The 20,858-nt window shown below is 36.3% G+C and overlaps 1 protein-coding gene across 1 annotated transcript in view; it reads right to left on the bottom strand.

The window, feature by feature from the left end:
* Positions 1-3,602: 3,602 nt before the first annotated feature.
* Gas8 (Growth arrest specific protein 8) overlaps positions 3,603-20,858 on the bottom strand; it is a 66,506-nt gene continuing 49,250 nt past the window's right edge. Inside the window, exons 7-10 of the mRNA XM_081738201.1 lie at positions 16,020-16,187; positions 14,605-14,691; positions 9,911-10,120; positions 3,603-5,857 (exon numbers count right to left, since the gene is read on the bottom strand). Coding sequence (XP_081594327.1) covers positions 5,642-5,857; positions 9,911-10,120; positions 14,605-14,691; positions 16,020-16,187 — 681 coding nt within the window. The 3' untranslated portion in view covers positions 3,603-5,641. The remainder of the gene's footprint in view (positions 5,858-9,910; positions 10,121-14,604; positions 14,692-16,019; positions 16,188-20,858) is intronic.

Below are 20,858 nucleotides of genomic sequence, written 5' to 3'. Positions count from 1 at the left end.
TATGCGTGTAACTTTCCCACCTATTAACACAGCATCTTGAAACATCAAGAAGTCGGTATAATGATAAATAATAGTTGAAGGAACATGACACTATATTACTGTAATGACCCGCAGCAGGCTCGTATCCAAGGGCGCCGATCCTGGTGGGGCGAGGGGGCCCGTGCCCCCTCCCCAAAGCTCATGTGGGCCCCCATGTATTTTATGAATATATATTTTTATATGTATTTTTTATTGTTATATGTATTGCTACATGTATTTTTTTTTTATGAATGTCCCCAAATTTACAGGGAAATCGGCGCCCTTGCTCGTATCCATGGGGGACCGGGCCCGACGGCGCCGACTTTCCAAAATTTATGTGGGTGTATATCAATGGCGGGTGGTGGTATATGTTTTCAGGGGAGTCAATACTTTTTGATTAATTTCCTATGAACACTGTCATAAAGGGCTGCGCTCGATTCTATTCACAATATTGTTCCATTTTTTTTTTTTTATTTATTGTGGGAACTGGTTTTGACAGGCTAGAGACAGGCAAGGAAGGGGAAGTTTGTTGTTTAATTGCCTTTGCACAAACACATTTGAAACAAACAATTATGTTTTAGAAGTTAGAAATTTTAACTTCTATCTCAATGTTTTACTTGTTTGTTTTATAATGGTAAAGTAAGAAATATTTATTTTATTTTGTTTCTATCAAACTAAAAATCTTGTGGATGCGCTGCACCCACAAGATTATATTTCTGTGGGGGCTGAAGCACCGGAGCACCCACGTAGTCGGCGCGCATGGCCGGGCCCCCCTAAAATTTTCACAGTAGGCTTGCAAATGAACTATAATATGGTTGGACCCCTCCATTTCATTTTTGGGCTGGCTACGGGCCTGACCCGCACGAATACTAAGTATCATTATTTCTTTGAAACATCTTTTACAAGCAATTTATGATGATACACACGTTCACCACGTTTTTCAAGCTTATCAGCCGAACAGCCTTAATTCTTCAACTTGTGCATCATTTGTGTACGGAACAATAGCATCAACTTGTGTAAAAATAGTCCCTACAGAAAGTAACCAGTGGCGGCTCTTCAGGAAAGTTATATGGGTATAAAATTAAATTTCCACCGTTTCGAAGTAACGGAATAAACTTAACTAGTCTACTAACTCTTGTTTGCAATAATTAGAAAATTAGGTACGTTTCTTGTCCATGTTCGAAGTGATAAAAGCTTAATTTTATACCGATGTGACTTCCCTCATTTGCCGCCACTGTTAATCTTTCTTGCTGGATATGGTATACCAAGTTTTTGTACCCATTGTATTCTCATGATTCAATCATTCAAAACATTAGAAGAAAATAATGAAAATGTAAAAATAATTATAGAAATGAAAAAGAAAAATATTCATTTTTAAGTATTTAACATAACATACATCAAATAACTATCAAAATAGTAGAAACGCCCGAACAGAACTCAAGCTCCCTAATTGATAAGGCGTTGGATCACCTTTAGCTTGTATCAAGCTTGCATTCATTGCAGAAATGAGGCATATGACTCATACATCATTTCCAAAGGAATAGTGAACCATTTTTCATACATTACCACACCCAGTTGCATCAGCAATTATAGAGGAGGAAGTCTCGTTGCTCTAAACTCATAACAAATATATTTATTACATTATTCTTTAAACCATGCAACACAGCCAATGGTATTGCCATTTACGAAGAATGCGTCGTTGTTAGAGGACAATACCTGTATCATAGGATGCACCAGGCCATCTAAAACGTCCACGTAAATACTGGAAGTAATTCGTCGTAATGAGAGGTTTTGAAATTACAGCCAGGGGGAGGGGCAACATGGCTAAGTGACAGAACGCTTACTTCTGATGTGGGGTCTCAAATTCGATCCCCGGTCAAGTGAGTTTGTGGTGGACAACATCGTGTCCGTGGGTTTTCTCGGATACTTCCGTTTCCTCCCACATTACCATTTTATCAATTCTTCAATCATCACTCACTTTAATCACCATCCTATTAGCCTAAAGGGCACATCGTGGGATGTTAAATATTTCACTTCATTTCATTTTCGAAATCACATCCTGAAAGCGGATATTGATGTAACACAGACGTCATCGAATTCTGATTCTAAAAAACATAGGTTGTCCCAGATTGGACCAGATGCTAATTGAGTTTCCCAGTTAGTTGTGCCACATTATCGTGCAGCTGAAGAAACTTGACATCTCTGATAGTTGGAAAGAACACTCGGTGGGTTGGAGGCGCTGTTGCGAAAGAAAAATGAAATGAAACATTTGAGTTTTGCGTCCCACGGAGATCTGATGATGACAAAAAATCATTAAATCATTCAAGACCCTTCATTCTTCTTTAGAGGCCATATTTTTTTAAAAATCCCGAATTATCTACAGTCTAGAACCCAAGGAGAACATTTACACGAAATTCCAAGATCTTATGCGTAATACTTTCAGAGATCTAGCGAAAGACAGAAAATCATTCAAGTCCCGTTATTCCTCTAAGCGGGAGCACTTCGCAAAAGATGGTCTTTCTTTGTCTAGGACACAACAGGCCTTGAATGGTCTTGAACAAGCGCCTTCTTCAAGCTTTCTTTGACAGTGTACAAACTGCTTGAAACTCCTACAACGGTCTACAATGACACTTGACAAGTGACAAGGACCAATAGTAAGACCTGCTATACACTATGAGATAAATCCCAAGAAATATCTTAGGATTTATCTTTGGACAAATGTTACGACATATCTCGTAGAAAATCCAAGCCTTTTGTGCCATATACGTGAAGATTTTTCCTGTTTCACATCCTCCGAAGAGGTCCCAGGTCTTACAACGCATACTCGGCCAGTAACATTTTCCAGTGCCTTCTGCCTTGCACGTCTGTTGTAACAGAGCGTTGACTTTGTTATTATATAAAAATGTATGCTCCTCGTATGCATTAATAAGTGCGCAAATAGCATCTTTGCTGGCGGGGAGAAAATAAATTTGTTTTCACTTTCTCTCACCTGATATCGCTTAAATAGAAATCTTACGAATTTTCTTTCCGAAATAGAGGGTGCTCTAAACAAGAGAAATATCATAGAATCGTTCAGAACATAGGAAATGACATGCGATCTGATGCCATACACGTTGAAATTTTGACTCTAGGAAAAATCGTACGATATTCCCTAGAATTTATCTTATAGCGTATAGCAGGCCTTACAGTCGCCGGAAGAACGAAGACTAAATGTACCTAAAAATTATTTTCATCCAACAAAGCAGGTAGGCGCAGAACAATAAAGAATGTATTCTGTATAACAAAAATAATTATTCATTTTGAAAGTAAGCTGTCAAGTTCAATTTTAATAAGAAATAAAGTACTAAAATTTATCAAAAAAGTTCATATTTATGAAGACATAGAAACATCATTAGTATAAAATATATACTTTATATATATACACATTAGTTTGTATTGAATATTTTACAAAACAATGGGAAAAAAAAGATAACAAATTGTTGCATTACAAGCATTTATACAGACATGCACGAATTCAGTTAAAGCTTCGAAATCTTTGGGATTTTTGCAAAAATCAATAAAATAATTTTAGAATTTGCAAACTATTTTTTTTTAGTAGACTTAAAGTGCAACTATTTATTATGTACAAGGCATATTCCCCCTTTTGTTGTTAAAAATAAGGACAGGAGAACTTTCGCATTTTTGCGAACATAAAAATGAAAACGTTAGCGAAATACGAGTCACGTTCACAAAATAAGTGTACTAGAGCTCTTGCGGGCAGAGGGAATTTGTTATTGCTATGTTGGGCACACTGCCGTATACTTAGTTCCTACCCTTTACACACGTCAGTACGTCCAAAACTGTGGCCACAGTAACGTCTCACGTGAAAGATGTCGATAAAGTCTGCCGCCAAGTGCAAGTTTCGCAGCGTTATCCGTTATCTCGTTGTGAAGGGAAAATCTTCATCTGAAGTTTTTAACGAGATCAAATCAGTTTATGGCGAAGGAGTTATGAATCATACGAGTGTGTTTAAATGGTTTCCTGAATTTAAAAATGGTCGTAGTGATGTACACGATTTGCAAAGGAGTGGAAGACCGTCCATTTTGACTGATATACGCATTCTCATGACCTGGCGCCTTCAGACTATCATCTGTTCATCTTCCTGAAGTTGCGCATGGGTAGGAAAAAATTTTCAATTGACGAGGAAGTGAAGGTGGAGATGAAGAATCGGACAAAAGAGGTAGCGGCTGACTTCTTTGACCATGGCATAAAAAAAAATAATATCTCGTCTCACTAAGTGCATCGAAAGGGATGGCGACTACGTGGAAAAAATAGTTCACATAGGTGCTGATGTAAGCATGTAAAAGTTTTGTTTTAAATATTTTTTTTGTAACCTACAAAAATTTAGTACACTTATTTTCTGGACATTCCTCGCATTTTAGTTCGTATTTTCTTAGAAAAAGAAAAAAAGACTTTCGCAGTACAAACCCTACATAAATACATAATACATTTTTATAGGTATGAAACTTTGAGTATTAACTTAATAATAATAATAATAATACTATGAATCTTTCAAGAATTACGACGTAACAATGCAGTAGAAGAGAATGGACATTCTTGCCCTGTCATGCTGCACTACACCCCTAACTTTTTCTCTCCATAACTACATTACCATCTTGACTTTTGTAGACAGCACCACCCTACGTTGTCAATAAAAAATTATGAAATAAAAATAATAAATGAAATTTGCTATTACTTTCTTCTCTTGGTTTAAATGAACTCATGACTTTTACAAAATGCTGGTATCTTTGAATTGTACAAGGGGGGAAAATTCACACCCTGTTTCAAAAAGAATGACCTGATTTCGGACGGAAATAATTACGGAACATGAGACGCGCGGCAAGGAAATGAGTGTTGTTTGAATGGCTGTGGCCTAGTTTCAGAAAATTGCTGTTAGAAGTCAGTCAATTTGTCTTCTCAGTTTGCAGTCCGTCAAAAGTAAGATGGTGTCCGCTTAACAGAAGGCGTTTTGTGTGCTACAGTTTGCAAAGACTAAGTCGGCGTGCTTTTCGGTCCAGCGTGCTTTTCGTTGGCGTTTTGGCATTGATCCGCCAGCACCCAAAAACATTCGTCATTGGTATGGCCACTTTGAAGAGACAGGATGCTTGTGCAAAAGTAAGAGTCCAGATCGGGCTCGCACTTTTGATGAAATGGTGGAAGCAATTCGGCAAACTTTGAGCGGAGTTCGCGAAAGTCCACTAGCTTAAGTCATTTGTACTAGCATAGCTAAAACTTAAAAATTTTGAGTATTTTGTAATTTATCTCATTTTTGTAGTACATTTTTAGCAATATATAAGGACGTTTAAAATCATGTCATTCTTTTTGAAATACCTGTATTTTTAAGAAATCTATACAAATCATGATTATTTAATTAGGAAAAATAATACTGTACCATACAATGCATATATGCTTTCTCGTACTGTATCGATTTAGCAAACGCCAAATCATAGTTGTAAATAATATGTACCAGGTAAACAGAAAATCCAAAAATATATTTGGAAAGAAATTCTCAGCTGAAGTCCAGTCGTCTGGCATTTGGACGGACTCAATCCCATAACAATGGAAGGTGAATGTGTTCTATAACTCACTGATTTGCCGTCACAAGACCAGCTGGTCCTTTTCCTATTTTTTGGCCTTTCAAGGTAATCCGCAGAGGAGTGAAGCCCAAGTCTTCCTTTGGGATTCCATATTCCTGCAACTTAGCCTCGTAAGTCTGCAATAAATCGTCGTGGGCTTTCGCAGTGCGAGCCACCTCATATTGTAGATCTTGGATCATTGAGTTCTTGCGTTCGAGAAGTTCCTAAAACAAAACGCAACGAAAACATAAATGGAAATACTTAAGAAAAGCAGAATCTCGAATAATTTCTGTAACAAATTAGAAATAAAAGAATATATATATATATATATATATATATATATATATATATATATATATATATATATATATATATATATATATATATATATATATATATATATATATATATATATATATATATATATATATATATATATATATATATATATATATATATTTTTTTTGTAGACGTATTTGTAGGATTCTAAATTTTTCGGCAGCTATAAACACTCTCGTAGTCTAGTTTGTAGGATTCTAAATTTTTCTGGAGCTATACGCATTCTCGTAGACCTATTTGTAGGTTTCTACATATTTCGGCAGCCATCCGAGAGTTTTCTTCAGTATTTCGAGGAAATAAAGCTACTGAGTACTGACTAACGCCTGAAATTCAAGAGAATGATTCAATGGCTGGTGTCCAGCTCTTATTCAGGTTGCTATGGTAGTGTTTAATTCCATTTAGATTAGACGAACATAGTTCTATTTCAGTTTTAGAAAGAGAGAGAGAGAGAACTTTTGTTAATGCCTTGGAAAGTGATATATTATGCGTTAGAACCTTCAAGTATTTCAAAACTTTGAAACGCTACATCACTATTCTTTTTTATGCTTATACACCTTTCTGAAAAGGAAAAATATACCCCGGCAAAATCGAGTAGATAAGGAGAGTAACATATTTTCAATACAGCAAAGTAACTATCGAAAAGTTTATACAGGGTGACTCAAAATAACCTCTCATATTTGAAAGATAATAAAACAAAAAGTAATGCAGATAGAAAGCTGTTTATTAAAAAATATATAAAATGGTATTGAAAAACTAACTAACTAACTTTATGGCCTATGGAACCCGGAGTTTCAATGCCGCGTTCACAAAAGCTCTTCACTGACTTCTATCCTTAGCTAACTACATCCAGTTTCTACTTTGTATTCCAATCTCTGCGAGATCCATCTTAATATTGTCCTCCCATCTGCGCCTAGGTCTTCCTAATGGTTGTTTTCCGATTGGTCTTCCAGTCAAGACTTTGAAAGCATTTCTACTTTCTTCCATTCTAGCTACATGACCCGCCCACCTAAGCTTGTTAGATTTGACGACCCTAACAATGTTGGGTAAACCATATAACTTATGTAGTTCCTCATTATGAAGTTTCCACCATTCCCCATTCCCGTTCCTGAAATGGTATTGAAAATAGTTTATAATTATTTTGTTCTGTTCTTACACTCTCCCTAGGATGCCCAAAAGTTTCAGCATCCTTCCTTACAGAACGTTGTGGGGACTACGAAATACACTGTCCCACAGCCTCGATATTCCAATGATGAACCTATTGTTCTGTAATCACAGAACTGCTGTGTTTGAAAAACATTTCGACCGCCTACGTGCGGTAAGCTCCTGGTCAAACTATAATGACAACTGAAAACAGCAGGAAAACTGAGGGGAAGCAATAACACGCATTTCTCTTGCTCCTCCACTGGAAGCTCTACAGCCGATCAAAAAGTGGGTGTTATTTATAATAATAGTATTGCAGTTGCTGCGTAATTTTAACACACAATAAAACCGAATAATTACAAACTGTTTTCAATAACATTCTATATTTTTGAGTATTGTCTATCTTCAATACATTTTGTTTTATTAACCTTTAAAATGTGGGAAGTTTTAATGGGTCATACTGTAGTTCAGCTAATAGGTGTATGAAACAGTAGGCATGTACTGTTTACATTAAGATCTTTTGCATTGTCTGTTATTAGGTATTACAGTTTCAATGTAGTGGATAACGTTGTTCAGTTTTTAACCTTAACTTATAAAATGTAGTAGTTGGTAACAGTAAGATCATCTTTGCAACACGTATTCTTATTTTCATGTGTCATTTATTACTTCTAATACACAACGTTTGCAGAGAAGAGATGATATAGTCGATAAGGCATGTATCTACCAACTAGGAAACATCGACACGATCCCGGATACGGCAGGAATTGTTTCCCGTTTTACCCTCCTATAAGTGCGGCTCTGGGGCTTCACCAAACCTCTCTAAAATGGATGTCTTGGGAGTAAAAATGGCCGGACCGTGATATTGACACGTCACCTCCAATATGGTTCAAAGTGAGCCTTACTTCCACCCAGCCTTTGAGCCTCGGGAAGCCTGTCACAAATTTGGAAGGGGGGGGGGGAGGTTTACTATTAATATACAACTTTTATAACCAACCCAGAGGAGGTAGTAGAGCTTCCACGGTCGCAGAGAGGACTGAAATATTGCGGACTTGAATGATGTTCTAAAGAGAATCAGAAATTGAGGGTACCACGTAAGATTTTGAGTTTTGAGCTATTTACCCAAAGGCATACTACAATAATTTCTTTCTCATTGTTAATTTTTATCATTATAGCGTAAACTGGTCACGCAGGCTTATGTGAAACTTCGTTAAATAAATAAATAAGCATGTCACATCTGTAAAATATTTTCGGTATATAGGGAGAAAATGAACTATTCCTAATCTTACTGTTAAATATGGTAAAAAAAAAATTGTCAGATGGTATGTTTAGGCAGAAATTATAATCCTGACAGGAGTCAAAGCTTATTTTTTACAGTAGATTTTAAAAAAATAAGTATAGGATTATCTGTTCATCAGGACTTATGCATGACCAGCGAATAGGAAGAAAAACACTACCAACCTTATTTGGCAGGAAACTTCACGCTAGACTATGCCACAGGTCGATGCAAATTGTAAATAACAATAAGTATTCAGTAAATAAGACGTTCGAAATTCTATCCGTGATTTATCAACGATCTACGAACGAACTTACAAGTTCGTCACTGAATTCTCTATGTTTGTGTGTGTCTGTTAATTGCATTTTTTTTTTTTTTTTTTCCATTTTCAGTCCTCCATTCGATAGAGCATCAAAAACTATCTGAAAGGAGTCATGGAATCTTTCGCGTCACTCTTACCATTCCTGAGATACTGGCCAAAAAAGTTCCGATTTCGGGAGATTTAAAGAGCCATATCTCTGGAACCGTAAGCCATAGAGAGATCATATTTTGCGAATTTTTCAATTTTGAGCCCTCCATTTTGAGTACGTGTCTTCGTAAAACAACATATCGTAGAACGTTTTAACAGGTTTCCTCCTTCGTATAAACTAACCATTTTCTCATCACCCCTGATTATACAGTTCCCAGAAGCCTTGTGGCTTGTTGATGTGCGTCCTTGCGAACTCTAAGCGATCAGCATGTATATGTGCATCTATTAGTTTGACCTGCAAAGTAGAACAAATAATATGAGTACAGTTACATGTCTCTGCACTGCATTCCAGACCTAAAGTTGTTTTCAGGTTTGTTGCAGCAGCGAACGGGTTTGCTGAGATAGCTTTAATAATCGAAACATTTTCGTCTTGCGTTGTCACTTGCGGTTTACTGTGTTTCGCTTTAGTTTGTACTTAGTTACTTACTTAGTCGGTCCTCTTCTACCATCAGGTGTAAAGGTTTTACATAGAGCTTTCCACTTGGGGCGATCTTTGGCAAGGATTTTTGCTTCATTGCTTTAGATTCTAATCCTTGTTAATCTTCAGTTTCGAATCGTTCGATTCACATCTTACTGTTTTAATATCGAGCAACTTGCTTTTTACATTCCAGCTTCCCATATGCAATTATTCTTTCTCTAGTTATAAGAGACAAATAGCCTACCATCTTTTTTATTTATTTATTTTAATAAAAGCAATTTGCTGTAGACAACAAACAGTTCTTTCTAAGTTCGTTCTGGCAATGCTCTTGGAGCATTCTCAACTGGTTTATTTTATTCGAATCAACGTTTCAACGTCATTTGACTGTCTTTATTATTAGATTAGTATTAACTACTACACTTATTACAACTCTGATGATAAAGGCAGTCAAATATCTTCGAAACGTTAGTTCGAATAAAATACATCACGGATATAATTTCGAACGTCTTATTTATTGAATCACAAACATCTCCGTCAAAATTATGTGGAATATACAACAAGAAGTATTGTTTATATACCTCAATCTTCTTATTGACAGCCGCAACGGCGTTGGGGTCGAGTCGAGCATTGACTAAGATCTCGTTGATCTGGGCTTCCTTCTGTTCCAGAACTTCCGTCATTGACTGCAGTTTTCTTTCCAGAATGACGTTCTTCAGCCCTGTCTTCTGCTGGAGCTCCAGAACAGCCTCCGTGAATTTCTCCTGAAGCTCATCGCGCTGTTTCTCCAACTGGAAATAATACACAAATAGTTAAAAATAAATAAATAAATTAATAAATAGCTACGATTGTGGTAGACACCAAATGATAAAGACTGTTCAAAGCTATATTTTACTCACGTTGCTCAAAAGTAATGCAGTGTTTTCGTTCCCTACCTAGTATTTTGAAATTACCTGCACTTACTACTAAGAAACTCATTACGACTCGAATCTATAATACAGGGGTAGCATAAATGATTCATTCATTTTGAGAAGGCTATATTATCAGAAGTATTACACATACACACATGAAAGAAATATGAAAAGAACCATAAACTCACCAAGTTTATATACCATCTAAAATGTTCAGTATGTGCTCCTTTGGTGACACGATACACGTCCAGATGATATTTGAGCTTATTCCATACATTTTGTAGCATAGTCCTGTCAATTGTCTGCACTGCAGCACTGATGCGTTCTTTGAGCTCGACTAAGGATTGCGGTAGTGGGGGTATGTAAACAATGTCCTCAACGTACCCCCCACAGGAAGAAGTCGCAGGGCGTTAAATAAGGAGATCTGGGAGACCAGGTGCTTTTCCCTTTACACAAACAACCAATGTCCTTGAATTGACGATACCACTGCAAAATGCTTTGTTTACATGGCGGTTCTTTTCCATACTCTGTTCTGAAAGCGCGTTGCACAGCTAGTATAAGAGACGAACATCTGGCATATTCAAGCAAACAGTGTTTTTTTTTTTTTTTTTTTTTTTTTTTTAACTTTTGGTTTCTCTCCATTTTCGACAGGTACTAACCTCGTACTGCCACAATACACCTGTCACATCCAATCGGAAAGATAATGGACTCGTGCTACCACACAGCACAAATTTGATGAGTTTGTGGTCCTTTTCATAATATATATCTTTCATGTGTGTATGTGTAATACTTTTGAAAATATAGCCTTTTCAAAATGAATTAATCATTTATGCTAACCCTGTATTAAAATCCAAACTCACCTGCTTCTACACTAGGGGGCATTTTTTTTAAAAAAATTACATGTATGTTAAATGGAAATAGTACTCAAACAGCCTTCTTCTCCTTACTACAAACCGTGACGTAGTTATAAGAAAGCAAACAAACTGATATTGGTATTTGTTTCTGGATTTAACAAAAGCTTTTAATATAGTAGGTAACCGTTTCTCAAACTGTGGTCCTCGAGGTATGTCGGTGTAGTCTTCTTAGTTTAAATATTTCTTAGTCCAAAAAAAAAAAAAAAACAGAAAAAAATTAAATTCAAGTAAATTGTGCATCATATACTAAAATTGAGAAGCTCATATACATTTTAATAAGATAAAGATTATACAGATTCTAATGGTTTATATAGATGTATTTAGTAATATTATTTTTTAAAGTATTTTTTTCACGTAATACCAAAATAAATACTATTTTGAAAATATAAGTACATTGTTATAAGGGTATATGCTCAAAACAAAACATCCAAATAATAATAATAGCAAAAGCTAAATTTACTTTCGAAAGGGACAAGTGTAATGCTGTCTATTGAACATGATGACATAAACATGTCCCGATTAAAAAGAAAAACTTGAAGAAACGCTGTAGTGGATCATAATATATTAAGATAACAAAGAAAATTCTGTCGCTTTTTGTGGAGGTCTGTGTTCAATTAGCCCTCACATCGTGAGTTGAATGCGAATGGAGATAAGGCGAAGGTCAGTTGTTGTTGTGGGTATATTCAACATATTACCTGCTTGTGGCATTTCAGTTACACCGTGAACCTGCGTAGGGACAGAGTGAACATGGGACGTCCACAGAGCGTCATAAGGGCGTGTATGCTGTACGAATTCAAACTGGGTTCAAACGCCGCTGCAGCGGAGCGGATGATATGGCAGGCCTTTGGTGACGGTGTCGTGACTATGCGGACAGTGCAGCGGTGATTTAACAAGTTTAAGGACGGTGACGAAACACTCGAAGATGCACCACGTGCTGGAAGACCAACGCACGTACAAAATGAAGATCTTCAGGCAGCAACTGAAGCGAACAGTGGTCAGACATGTGAGTAACTGGGACCACAATTCATTGTGAGTGGAGAAACCATTCGCTAGCACCTCCATCAACTTGGGAAGTACTACAAGTTGGGTCTATGGGTCCCACATGATTTGACTCCGGGCCAGAAAGCAGCGCGAGCAGACACTTGTATTTCTTGCTGCCTCGTCTGAGGAAGGAGCCATTTCTGGACAGGATGTTGACATGTGATGAGAAGTGGGTCCTGTACGAAGCTCCACGACGCCGTCTTCAATTGGTTAGCATCCCATGAACCGGTTCCAAAACAGACGAAATCAGCACTGCACTAGAAGGTCCTCCTTTTTGTTTGGTGGACTGCTCGCTACATTGTGCATCGGGAACTGCTACCAGCTGGTCAGAACATCAATGCAACTGTGTACTGTCAGCAGTTCAGCCGTGTTCAAGAACAACTCAAAACCCTGGAGCCAGCACTTCTGAATTGCAAAGGGTCCTCCTGTTACAGGACAACGCTACGCCCCACGTGGCTAGGATGACCCAGGACACAATTCTACGACTTTGATAGGAAACACCATTGCATTCACCATACTTCCCTGACATTGCACCATCCGATTTATCACCTGTTCCATTTCATGGACAATCACCTTAGAGGACGCCAGTTCAAATCCCTGGTAGAGGTGCAAAATGCACTTGATACCTTCTTCGCCTCACGGTCCACCGAGTTCTACCGCGATGGAATCTATGGCCTTCCAGAACGTTGGTAGGTCATCGATGCTGATGGGGACTATTTGATCTTCCAGGTACGTCTTAGGTGACATATCGATGTTCGAAGGTGGTGAGTGAAAAAGAGACGGAACTTTCTTGGTCACCTTTATATTGTGTAATACTCTTATATTCAAATCACTCTTGAATTGTGTAAAAGGAACTACTTCTAGTTGTACAGAAGTGAATCATTCATTCATCGTAACTTATATAACGGAAGTCTTCAAATATATCAATCAAATTGTAGTCAAATTAGTATAAGTGTTTCTCAAGGCTTTATTCTCGGTCGTTTGCTTTATTGTTTTTGCACATAAATGATCGCTTTATCTACCTTCATTCTATGCCAATTATGTTTGATGCTCTAGTACATGTTAAAAACGTAAGCTAATCAAATAAAACTATGATTTTAATTCTGAAATATCTGGAACATTAACTTAATTGTAACTAGAGATGCAACAGATCTTTTAGTTTTTTTTTTTTTTTTTTTTTTTTTCACAGCTTTTCCCCCTGGAAAATTTTGCAGCTTTTCCCCCTGGAAAATTTTGGGCTTCTTTTGATCATTTGAAGTTTAGTAAAGAAATAACTGTACATTCACCTTTCTTTTCGCATTGTAACACACACGTACACACAAATAACTGCACTTTGACGAAGGGAAAAAAAATCAATAATAAACCAATCACTTGGGATAAAAGAAGAAGGGCAAATTCGTGGAAACAATGGGCTTTCTGGTTCGAGTGAATTGTTCGTAGAGCTATTACAGTAATGTACTACGAAAAAAAAAAGTTATAGTGAAAATGTAATAATGTTAGCAATAATTGTTCTGAAAATGTACACTTAATGGAACAAAATTGTCATTTAGAATCAATAAATTAAATTTCAGTTAGTAACATTTTTGAACCTAAAAACATTTTCTGTCGGAGGTCACAGAGAATACGTTAATCTATGACAACCGGAAATCCCGTCTATTCCTTGAATAAATTGTTAAAATGACCTCAGTTCAAAAGCTTTTCTCAAAGGTACAAATGATGTCAACTTTCAACCCATTAGTTGAGAACAATTTTTTGGACTGACGTGGCTAACTTCGATTGTGATGTCATTGTAGAAATCACAAGATCAGCCCTCTTTCCATCTAGAAATTCGAAGACGGAGCTAAATTATTAAATGTGGATAGATAAAGGTCACAATGAGAAAAAACATACTTATAAACACAATGATACATGATATAGTGCATGTTTTAATTTAGAAAAAAAAAGCGACGAAGTTTTAATTAAGGTTTACTTTGCACAATTTCAATCTCTGGTTCAGTATGGGAATTGTTTTTGGGGTACTTCTAATCTAAGCTAATTAATATTTGGCAACTTCGCGCTTGCTATTTAGGAAGTGTTCGTATACCACCAGTAGCACGCGCACAGTGAGTTGGAATGTTTCTCTAGAAAAATGGTTAAAAGAATTAAAATAAAGGGCTCCTCCGACACACACTGGTAATAAGTAGTCACACGAACGATGAAGCTTTAATACACTGATTTTACAAGAATACAATTCCATCACAGGAATAATTTATCGTGACAAAGAAGGCCTACATAAAGGTTTCTCTGTGCTTTCTTCCTTCGCAGGAATCACTCTGTACTTGATATTCTTTTAACGAAGCTGATTTCTATTACTTAATTGTATAAAATAAATGGCAAAACTCATAGATTTCATGAAATAATTGAACTTACTTTGTGGAATCTTGTTTCGAGTACTTCATGCTCCCATTTCAAGTCATTCAGAGATTTTTCTGAGTTCTTCAATTTCTTTCGTGCTATCTACGAAGAGAAAACACAATATTTACTTTAAATTATGGTGAAATAATAAAGCATTAGGAACCTCATTAACATGTACACAATATCAAAGGGAAATACATCGAAATGCCTATTCCTTTCTCATTAATTAAAAAAAAGAAAAACTATAGGTACACTCATGTCCAAAATTATTGTTGCATATCTATAACTGTCTTCGTGTAAGAATATAATTTGATAATGATTTTGCAGAGTACTTTTAATATTGATACTAAGTGTATAATCGAGAAATGTATGTTTGTGGTAAATTTCATAGGAAAAGAATTATAAATACGAATATTAGAATGAGTAAAACAAAATGTTGCTAAATGGACAAGAAAGTTTTATTTTCGTTTTATTGTTCTTATTTACTGCTCTTTTGACATGAAATTTGCCACATACTTGCCTTTGCCGATTATACACATGCTAACATTATAAGAAATACCGGGCGAATTCGTTATCAAATTATATTCCTACAACAACATATTTACAGACATGCGACAATAATTTTGGACATGAGTGTACAATAGGCTGTTTTAAGTTGATATTAGCACCATATATTAGATATTACACAAAGCTAATTATAATAAAGCGGATTATAAAATAAAGATTATAAAAACAAAAAGGATAGTAGACCAACCAGGGTGCACAAATGCTTCCTTTCGGAGTTATAGGCTGCCGAAAACATGAAAAAATGAACTTTAGAGGTCCATAGCTCCAATACAATGGGACCTACCCTAGTCGGGTCAAGACTTCACTTAAGAACTAGTATGTGCACTATCCAAATATCCATGTTCCAGAATCCTACAATACTTCTGCAACCGTTTTTACAGAGATAGTTGGTGAGTACTTCAATTATATGCCCTTAGCCAAACTCCCTTTATAAAAATTGTTACATAAACACCGCAGGATTCTGAAACATGTATCTTTGGATAGGGCACATAGTAGTTCCTATGTAAAGTCTTGACCCAACTACGGTAGGTCCCATAGTTTTGGAACTATGCACCTGTAAAGGTCAATTTTCATGTTTTCGGCAGCCTATAACTCTGAAAGGAAGCATTTGTGCACCCTGGTTGGTCTATACTTTTTGTCTTATCTTGGTGTCGGGAATTACCTCCCAAACGTTGTCGGTGTTGTTTTGAAACACCCTATATATATATATATATATATATATATATATATATATATATATATATATATATATAGTATATGCAAAAAAGAAAGAAATAAAATAAAATAAATGAAGGCAGTTTAATCAAAAACAATTATGTTAATAGTTGCTTCACGTACACATAAAAGTTTCTGCCTGTACTTACCGCAAGTGCTATTTTGTCCTTTTCATAGTTTGTGAGTTGTCGTTTGAGTTCTTTGACTTCCGCCTCCGTTTCTTTAAGAGGCCCAACCAGATTCTTATTCTCTTGCATTACGTCACGCATTTGTTTATCTATTCTTTCCTCTCGCAGCTTCATCTCCTCTATTTGTTCCTAAATAAAAACATTACTAAATTAGAAACTTTTAGCTACATGTATTTATTAAAAAAAAAAAAAAAAAAAAAAAAAAAAAAAAAAAAAAAAAAAAAAAATTGTGAACGAACGTTACCTTAATAAGACAAATGATTTATTATTGGAGAAGAAAGAAATCGAACTAGATCACGTTACTTCTACAAATTATTATCAAAGCAATGGAAAATGTGTGAAAAAAATTCAACTTATTTCATTAATACGGTGGGGGCACGGTGGCTTAGTGGTAGAGCGTTCATTTCCGGTGCGTGGGGTTCATGCTTTGATCCTAGCTCGCGCCAAGTGGGATCTGTGGTGTTCGTGGGTTTTCTCGGAGTTCCATAATGTTTCCTCCCACTGTCTTCATTCCACCATTTCATTCATTTCTCATCATCATTGCCTCCTTTAGCCTAGCAGGCATAACCGTGGGACGTAAAACTTAAAGATTTCATTTCATGTCATTAATTAATACGGTGTGTGGAACCACTGCTTGCCTGCAGAACAATTCTGATTCGTTGTTAAAGGCATATAACATACCAACCGTTTACAGAGAAATATCCCACCATTCCAAATATAATGTAATGAGTAGTAGATTTGGGTAAAGGAATGTTTGAACAATATCATAACTTTCCGAGTTGTAATAATAGTTAGTCTATGGAAACAGTTCAAAGATAGATTTTTAAGAAGTAATGTAAATTATTGAATTGTCTGATCGTTAATTACCAGGAGTGATCGGAAAGTGAGGTTACAAAGCCTGCACTGAAAATTGTATTTATTATTTCATACAACCAATACAACCAACAGACAGTACATACATTAGGTTATTTTTCGACATAGTCTTCATATCGATAGAGGCACTTATAGCATCGTGGGATGTATTTGAAGATTCCCTCCTGGTAAAATTACTGTCCTTACGTGTTCAGCCACGTTGTCACGAAGTGTTTCACTTTCTCGTCTGAAGCAAAGCGACGGACTCTTAGGTGCTTCTTGAAGTGCGGGAACAGGTGAAAGTTGCTGAAGCGAGGTCCGGGCTGTAGGGAGGGTGATCGATGATGTCCCAGCAAAACTGCTTCAACAGCGTGGTGATCCCCTGGGCTTCAACAGCATAGTAACGTGTTCTCTACCAGCCGCAAACTTTCGACATCATTCTGCGATATACTGACAAGACATTACAGTATCTCTGTAGACCTCTACCAGCTACCAGTGAGTTTCAGCCACGGTTACATGTTTCGCCCACAGAAATCGAATAACTGAGCGGACCAGTTTTCCAAACGAGTTGCCATTTGTGCTTATCTACAACTAGCGCCGTTGGTGGTGGGTGGCTAAAACTCTGCACAGTTGCCAGCTTCAAGTATTAAAATTACCACACACTCCTTATTCCTCTATAACAGACGAAATTGCAGAAATATCAGCCTAGTAACCTTAGTTTCCGATCCTCTCTCGTAGTTAGGTACGAGGGAGTTGACTTTCTTACCAGTTCGGGAAAGTAGAATGAACTGGTTCTTCTTACAATTTTTAAGACTTAATTAATCCAATTACCATTACTACAGTTAGTTGGTTTCCATATTTTTTCGATAATGGCATGTTTTACAAACAGTTTGAAACATCAAAAACAATGGTTTCTTTCTATTTCACTTCACATGATAATCAATGTGTTATGATCCATACATGTACTCTTCGAGTAAGGACACCTGCTGAATATATAGACATGTGGTTGATATTTTTGCTTAAAACAGTTTACAATCTACTTATCCTATCACAAGTACACAAAAGTCCGACTACCCAAGTCTAAGCAAAATGGTACATCCTAATTCGTTCAACTGAAATTTTCCAGGATTGTATATTCACTGTCACTGTCATATATCTTAAATGTCTGAATGAAATAGATGACTGTGACATATGACAGGACGTTTCTATTCTTATTATTTATTTATTTATTTATTTTTCTTCTCTCTTCACTGACGAGCTATTCAAGGTCTGAAAGCTAAGTGTCTATTGGTGGATTGATTCAAAATTATCATAAAAGTATATGGTCATTTGATCTACCTAGGTATCCTTTATTCTGACCTAACACTTTTTTCTCGAATACTTCACATACTTTAGAATATTTTGAGCAGACTAACCAAAATAATAATAAGAGGAACTACATGATATAATTTACAGTACTCAGATACCAAGAGCAATAAATAGAACATTTAGCTTCCGAGCCACGAACGGTTCATCATCGGAATGCAGAGGAAAGAGAAACTAAGAAAGTAACGCTAGAAAGAATCACAAGTCATTCAGTCAAAGCCGTTTATATTTTTAAATTTCTTGGTAAAAATCCAGTTTCGTGAATTACCGTAAGCAAATAAATCTTTGGAGTGCGGAACAAGACTACAAGTGCAAACAAATGGTTAAAATGAAAAATTGGTATCTGGGGTAGTATTATTAGAATTGATAGTTTCAACAGTATAAATCTCAAATTAAAAGAACGTGTGAAAATTAAAGTAATAAAAATTTCTTTTGCCTCTGTTGACAAATTACTATTTTGGACTTAATTCTTTTCGCCTCCTCAAAAAGATATACGATTTTTTTGTGCATATTAACACGAAAATTGTCAAATTTCCACCACATTTTAAAACTAACTATTATTTCTTTAAAATCAAATTTATTTAGACCAGAGTTGGGATTATAAAGGCCACACTGATAATGTTCATTTCCCAAGAAGGTCGCATATGATAGTTTTGAATAGATTTATTTTATTATTATTATTTTTTTAACGTTTAATAAAAGTATAAAATTATATTATATGTCATGTAACTTTAGAATTTTTTCTCGTATATTTAATATTTCTTACATAATTTAGCATTTTTCACAACAGGCCAGGAAGGCTGCACTTTACTGCACTTTGGCCGCATGTTTTCCACACCTGATTTAGACTTTAGGAAACAGTTTTATCGCCCCTGGATCGACTAGTTCACTAGTTTGGTTATTCCACTAGTTCCAGAGCGTGGTGTAAAAAATATGGAACTACCGGAATAACACGCAAATGTATCTGTGTAGGGCAATATTATGTCCGTACAAGTACTTTGAAGGTGAGGGAAAAGTTTGAATTATCTAGCCTAACGGCTGCCACCTTGAACTTCGTCTCCTTGAAGGAAAATTAAATTTTAAAATAGAAATATGAGCACGTAACTCATGAAACATCACCACAAAATGATCGAAAGCATGATAGCATAATTTCTTTTATACCCATATTCGTTTTCAAGTTAGAAATCACGTTTTCCCTTCCTTGCAGGTGAATCGAACAATGGAACTCACGAAAGAAGAATGTGTCAAGATCATTTTGATGACAAATGAAAGCAGCTCACGGGTGGGGATGGATTTTCTAGGTCGTTGCACGAACAGTTTGATACCCCCTCCTAATAAGATGTCGATATATTGAAATCTCTTAGGGTTAGGAACATTAAATTTGGTATTTTGACTTCTGACTTAAAATAATAAGATGCGTGTTTAAGTCATTTTTGATATTTGGTCTAGGTTAGGAGAAAAAGATGTGGGGATTCAATTATTATAATAAATTAGATCTTTACGTTTTACGTCCATGCTTATGTCGGCTAGGCTAAAGGAGACGGTGATAATGATAAATGAATGAAATGGTGGAATGAAGAAAGTGAAAGGAAACGGGAGAACCCCGAGAATACCCACGCATACGGTGTTTGTCCAGTACAAAGCTCACTTTGCGCGAGCTGGGATCGAACGAAGGACCCCGGGATCGAACCAAGGATTCCATGTGCCAGAGTTAAACTCTCTACCACTGAGCCACCGCGGCTCGCTCACGGGTAGAGCATTCATTTCTGACAGTATCGTGCGGAAACTGATAAAAATTCACATAAAGTGGATCCGTTGGGAGCAAGTCAAACTCAGACAAGTCCCCCACGGATGTTTTAGATGAGGCAACCTCAAAAGCAGTTATCTTAAGTCCACATGCTGTGGTATATCTAGTCATCACTCTGTTCCGAGAATCAGGTGAAATACAGATTCTACTGCACTTGAAAAACAAATGGAATATTCATAAGTTATAGTTGCTATAATATTCAGGAAAAGGATGATTCTGACTGAAGTTCAATTTGTAGAACAGATGACTCAGAAATTAATGGCAAACTAACTTCTCACACAAATTGTTACTAAGTGTTGAGTGGAACTTTTACATGAATGGGAAAGCAACAGTTAAAATGTTACATAAAAATACTGGACCAAGCCTAATTCACATTGGGTGGATAGTCTGGTGTGGCCGCTCTTGCTTACGTGTAAGGTTATGGTTTGGTGTAGCATAAGGGGAACATGTCATAGAATTCTTCTTCATTAATGGTTTAATCAATTCCCAGGACTATCTATATTTGCTGGATCTTGACAAAGGATACAACTTTTCTAGTGTTCTTTCAGTATGACGGTGCATCTCACATTTTGACCACAATGAGAAGGAATAAGTATCTGATCCTTCAGTTTCCGTGTCGACATACAGGTCGCAGGCCACCACGCTCTCTTGACCTAACGTAATTAGATTTTTATTTGTGGAGTTACGTGAAATTACTGGTGAACCACCGAATAGTATGCTGATAACATGAAAAAAAAGAGTTGTGGACTGCTCTACAAGCATTACACCAGACATTT

The sequence above is a fragment of the Thermobia domestica genome, chromosome 2, assembly GCF_964235325.1.
Source record: "Thermobia domestica chromosome 2, izTheDome1.hap1.1, whole genome shotgun sequence".
Taxonomy (NCBI): domain Eukaryota; kingdom Metazoa; phylum Arthropoda; class Insecta; order Zygentoma; family Lepismatidae; genus Thermobia; species Thermobia domestica.
This window is presented reverse-complemented; position numbering and strand designations above follow the sequence as displayed.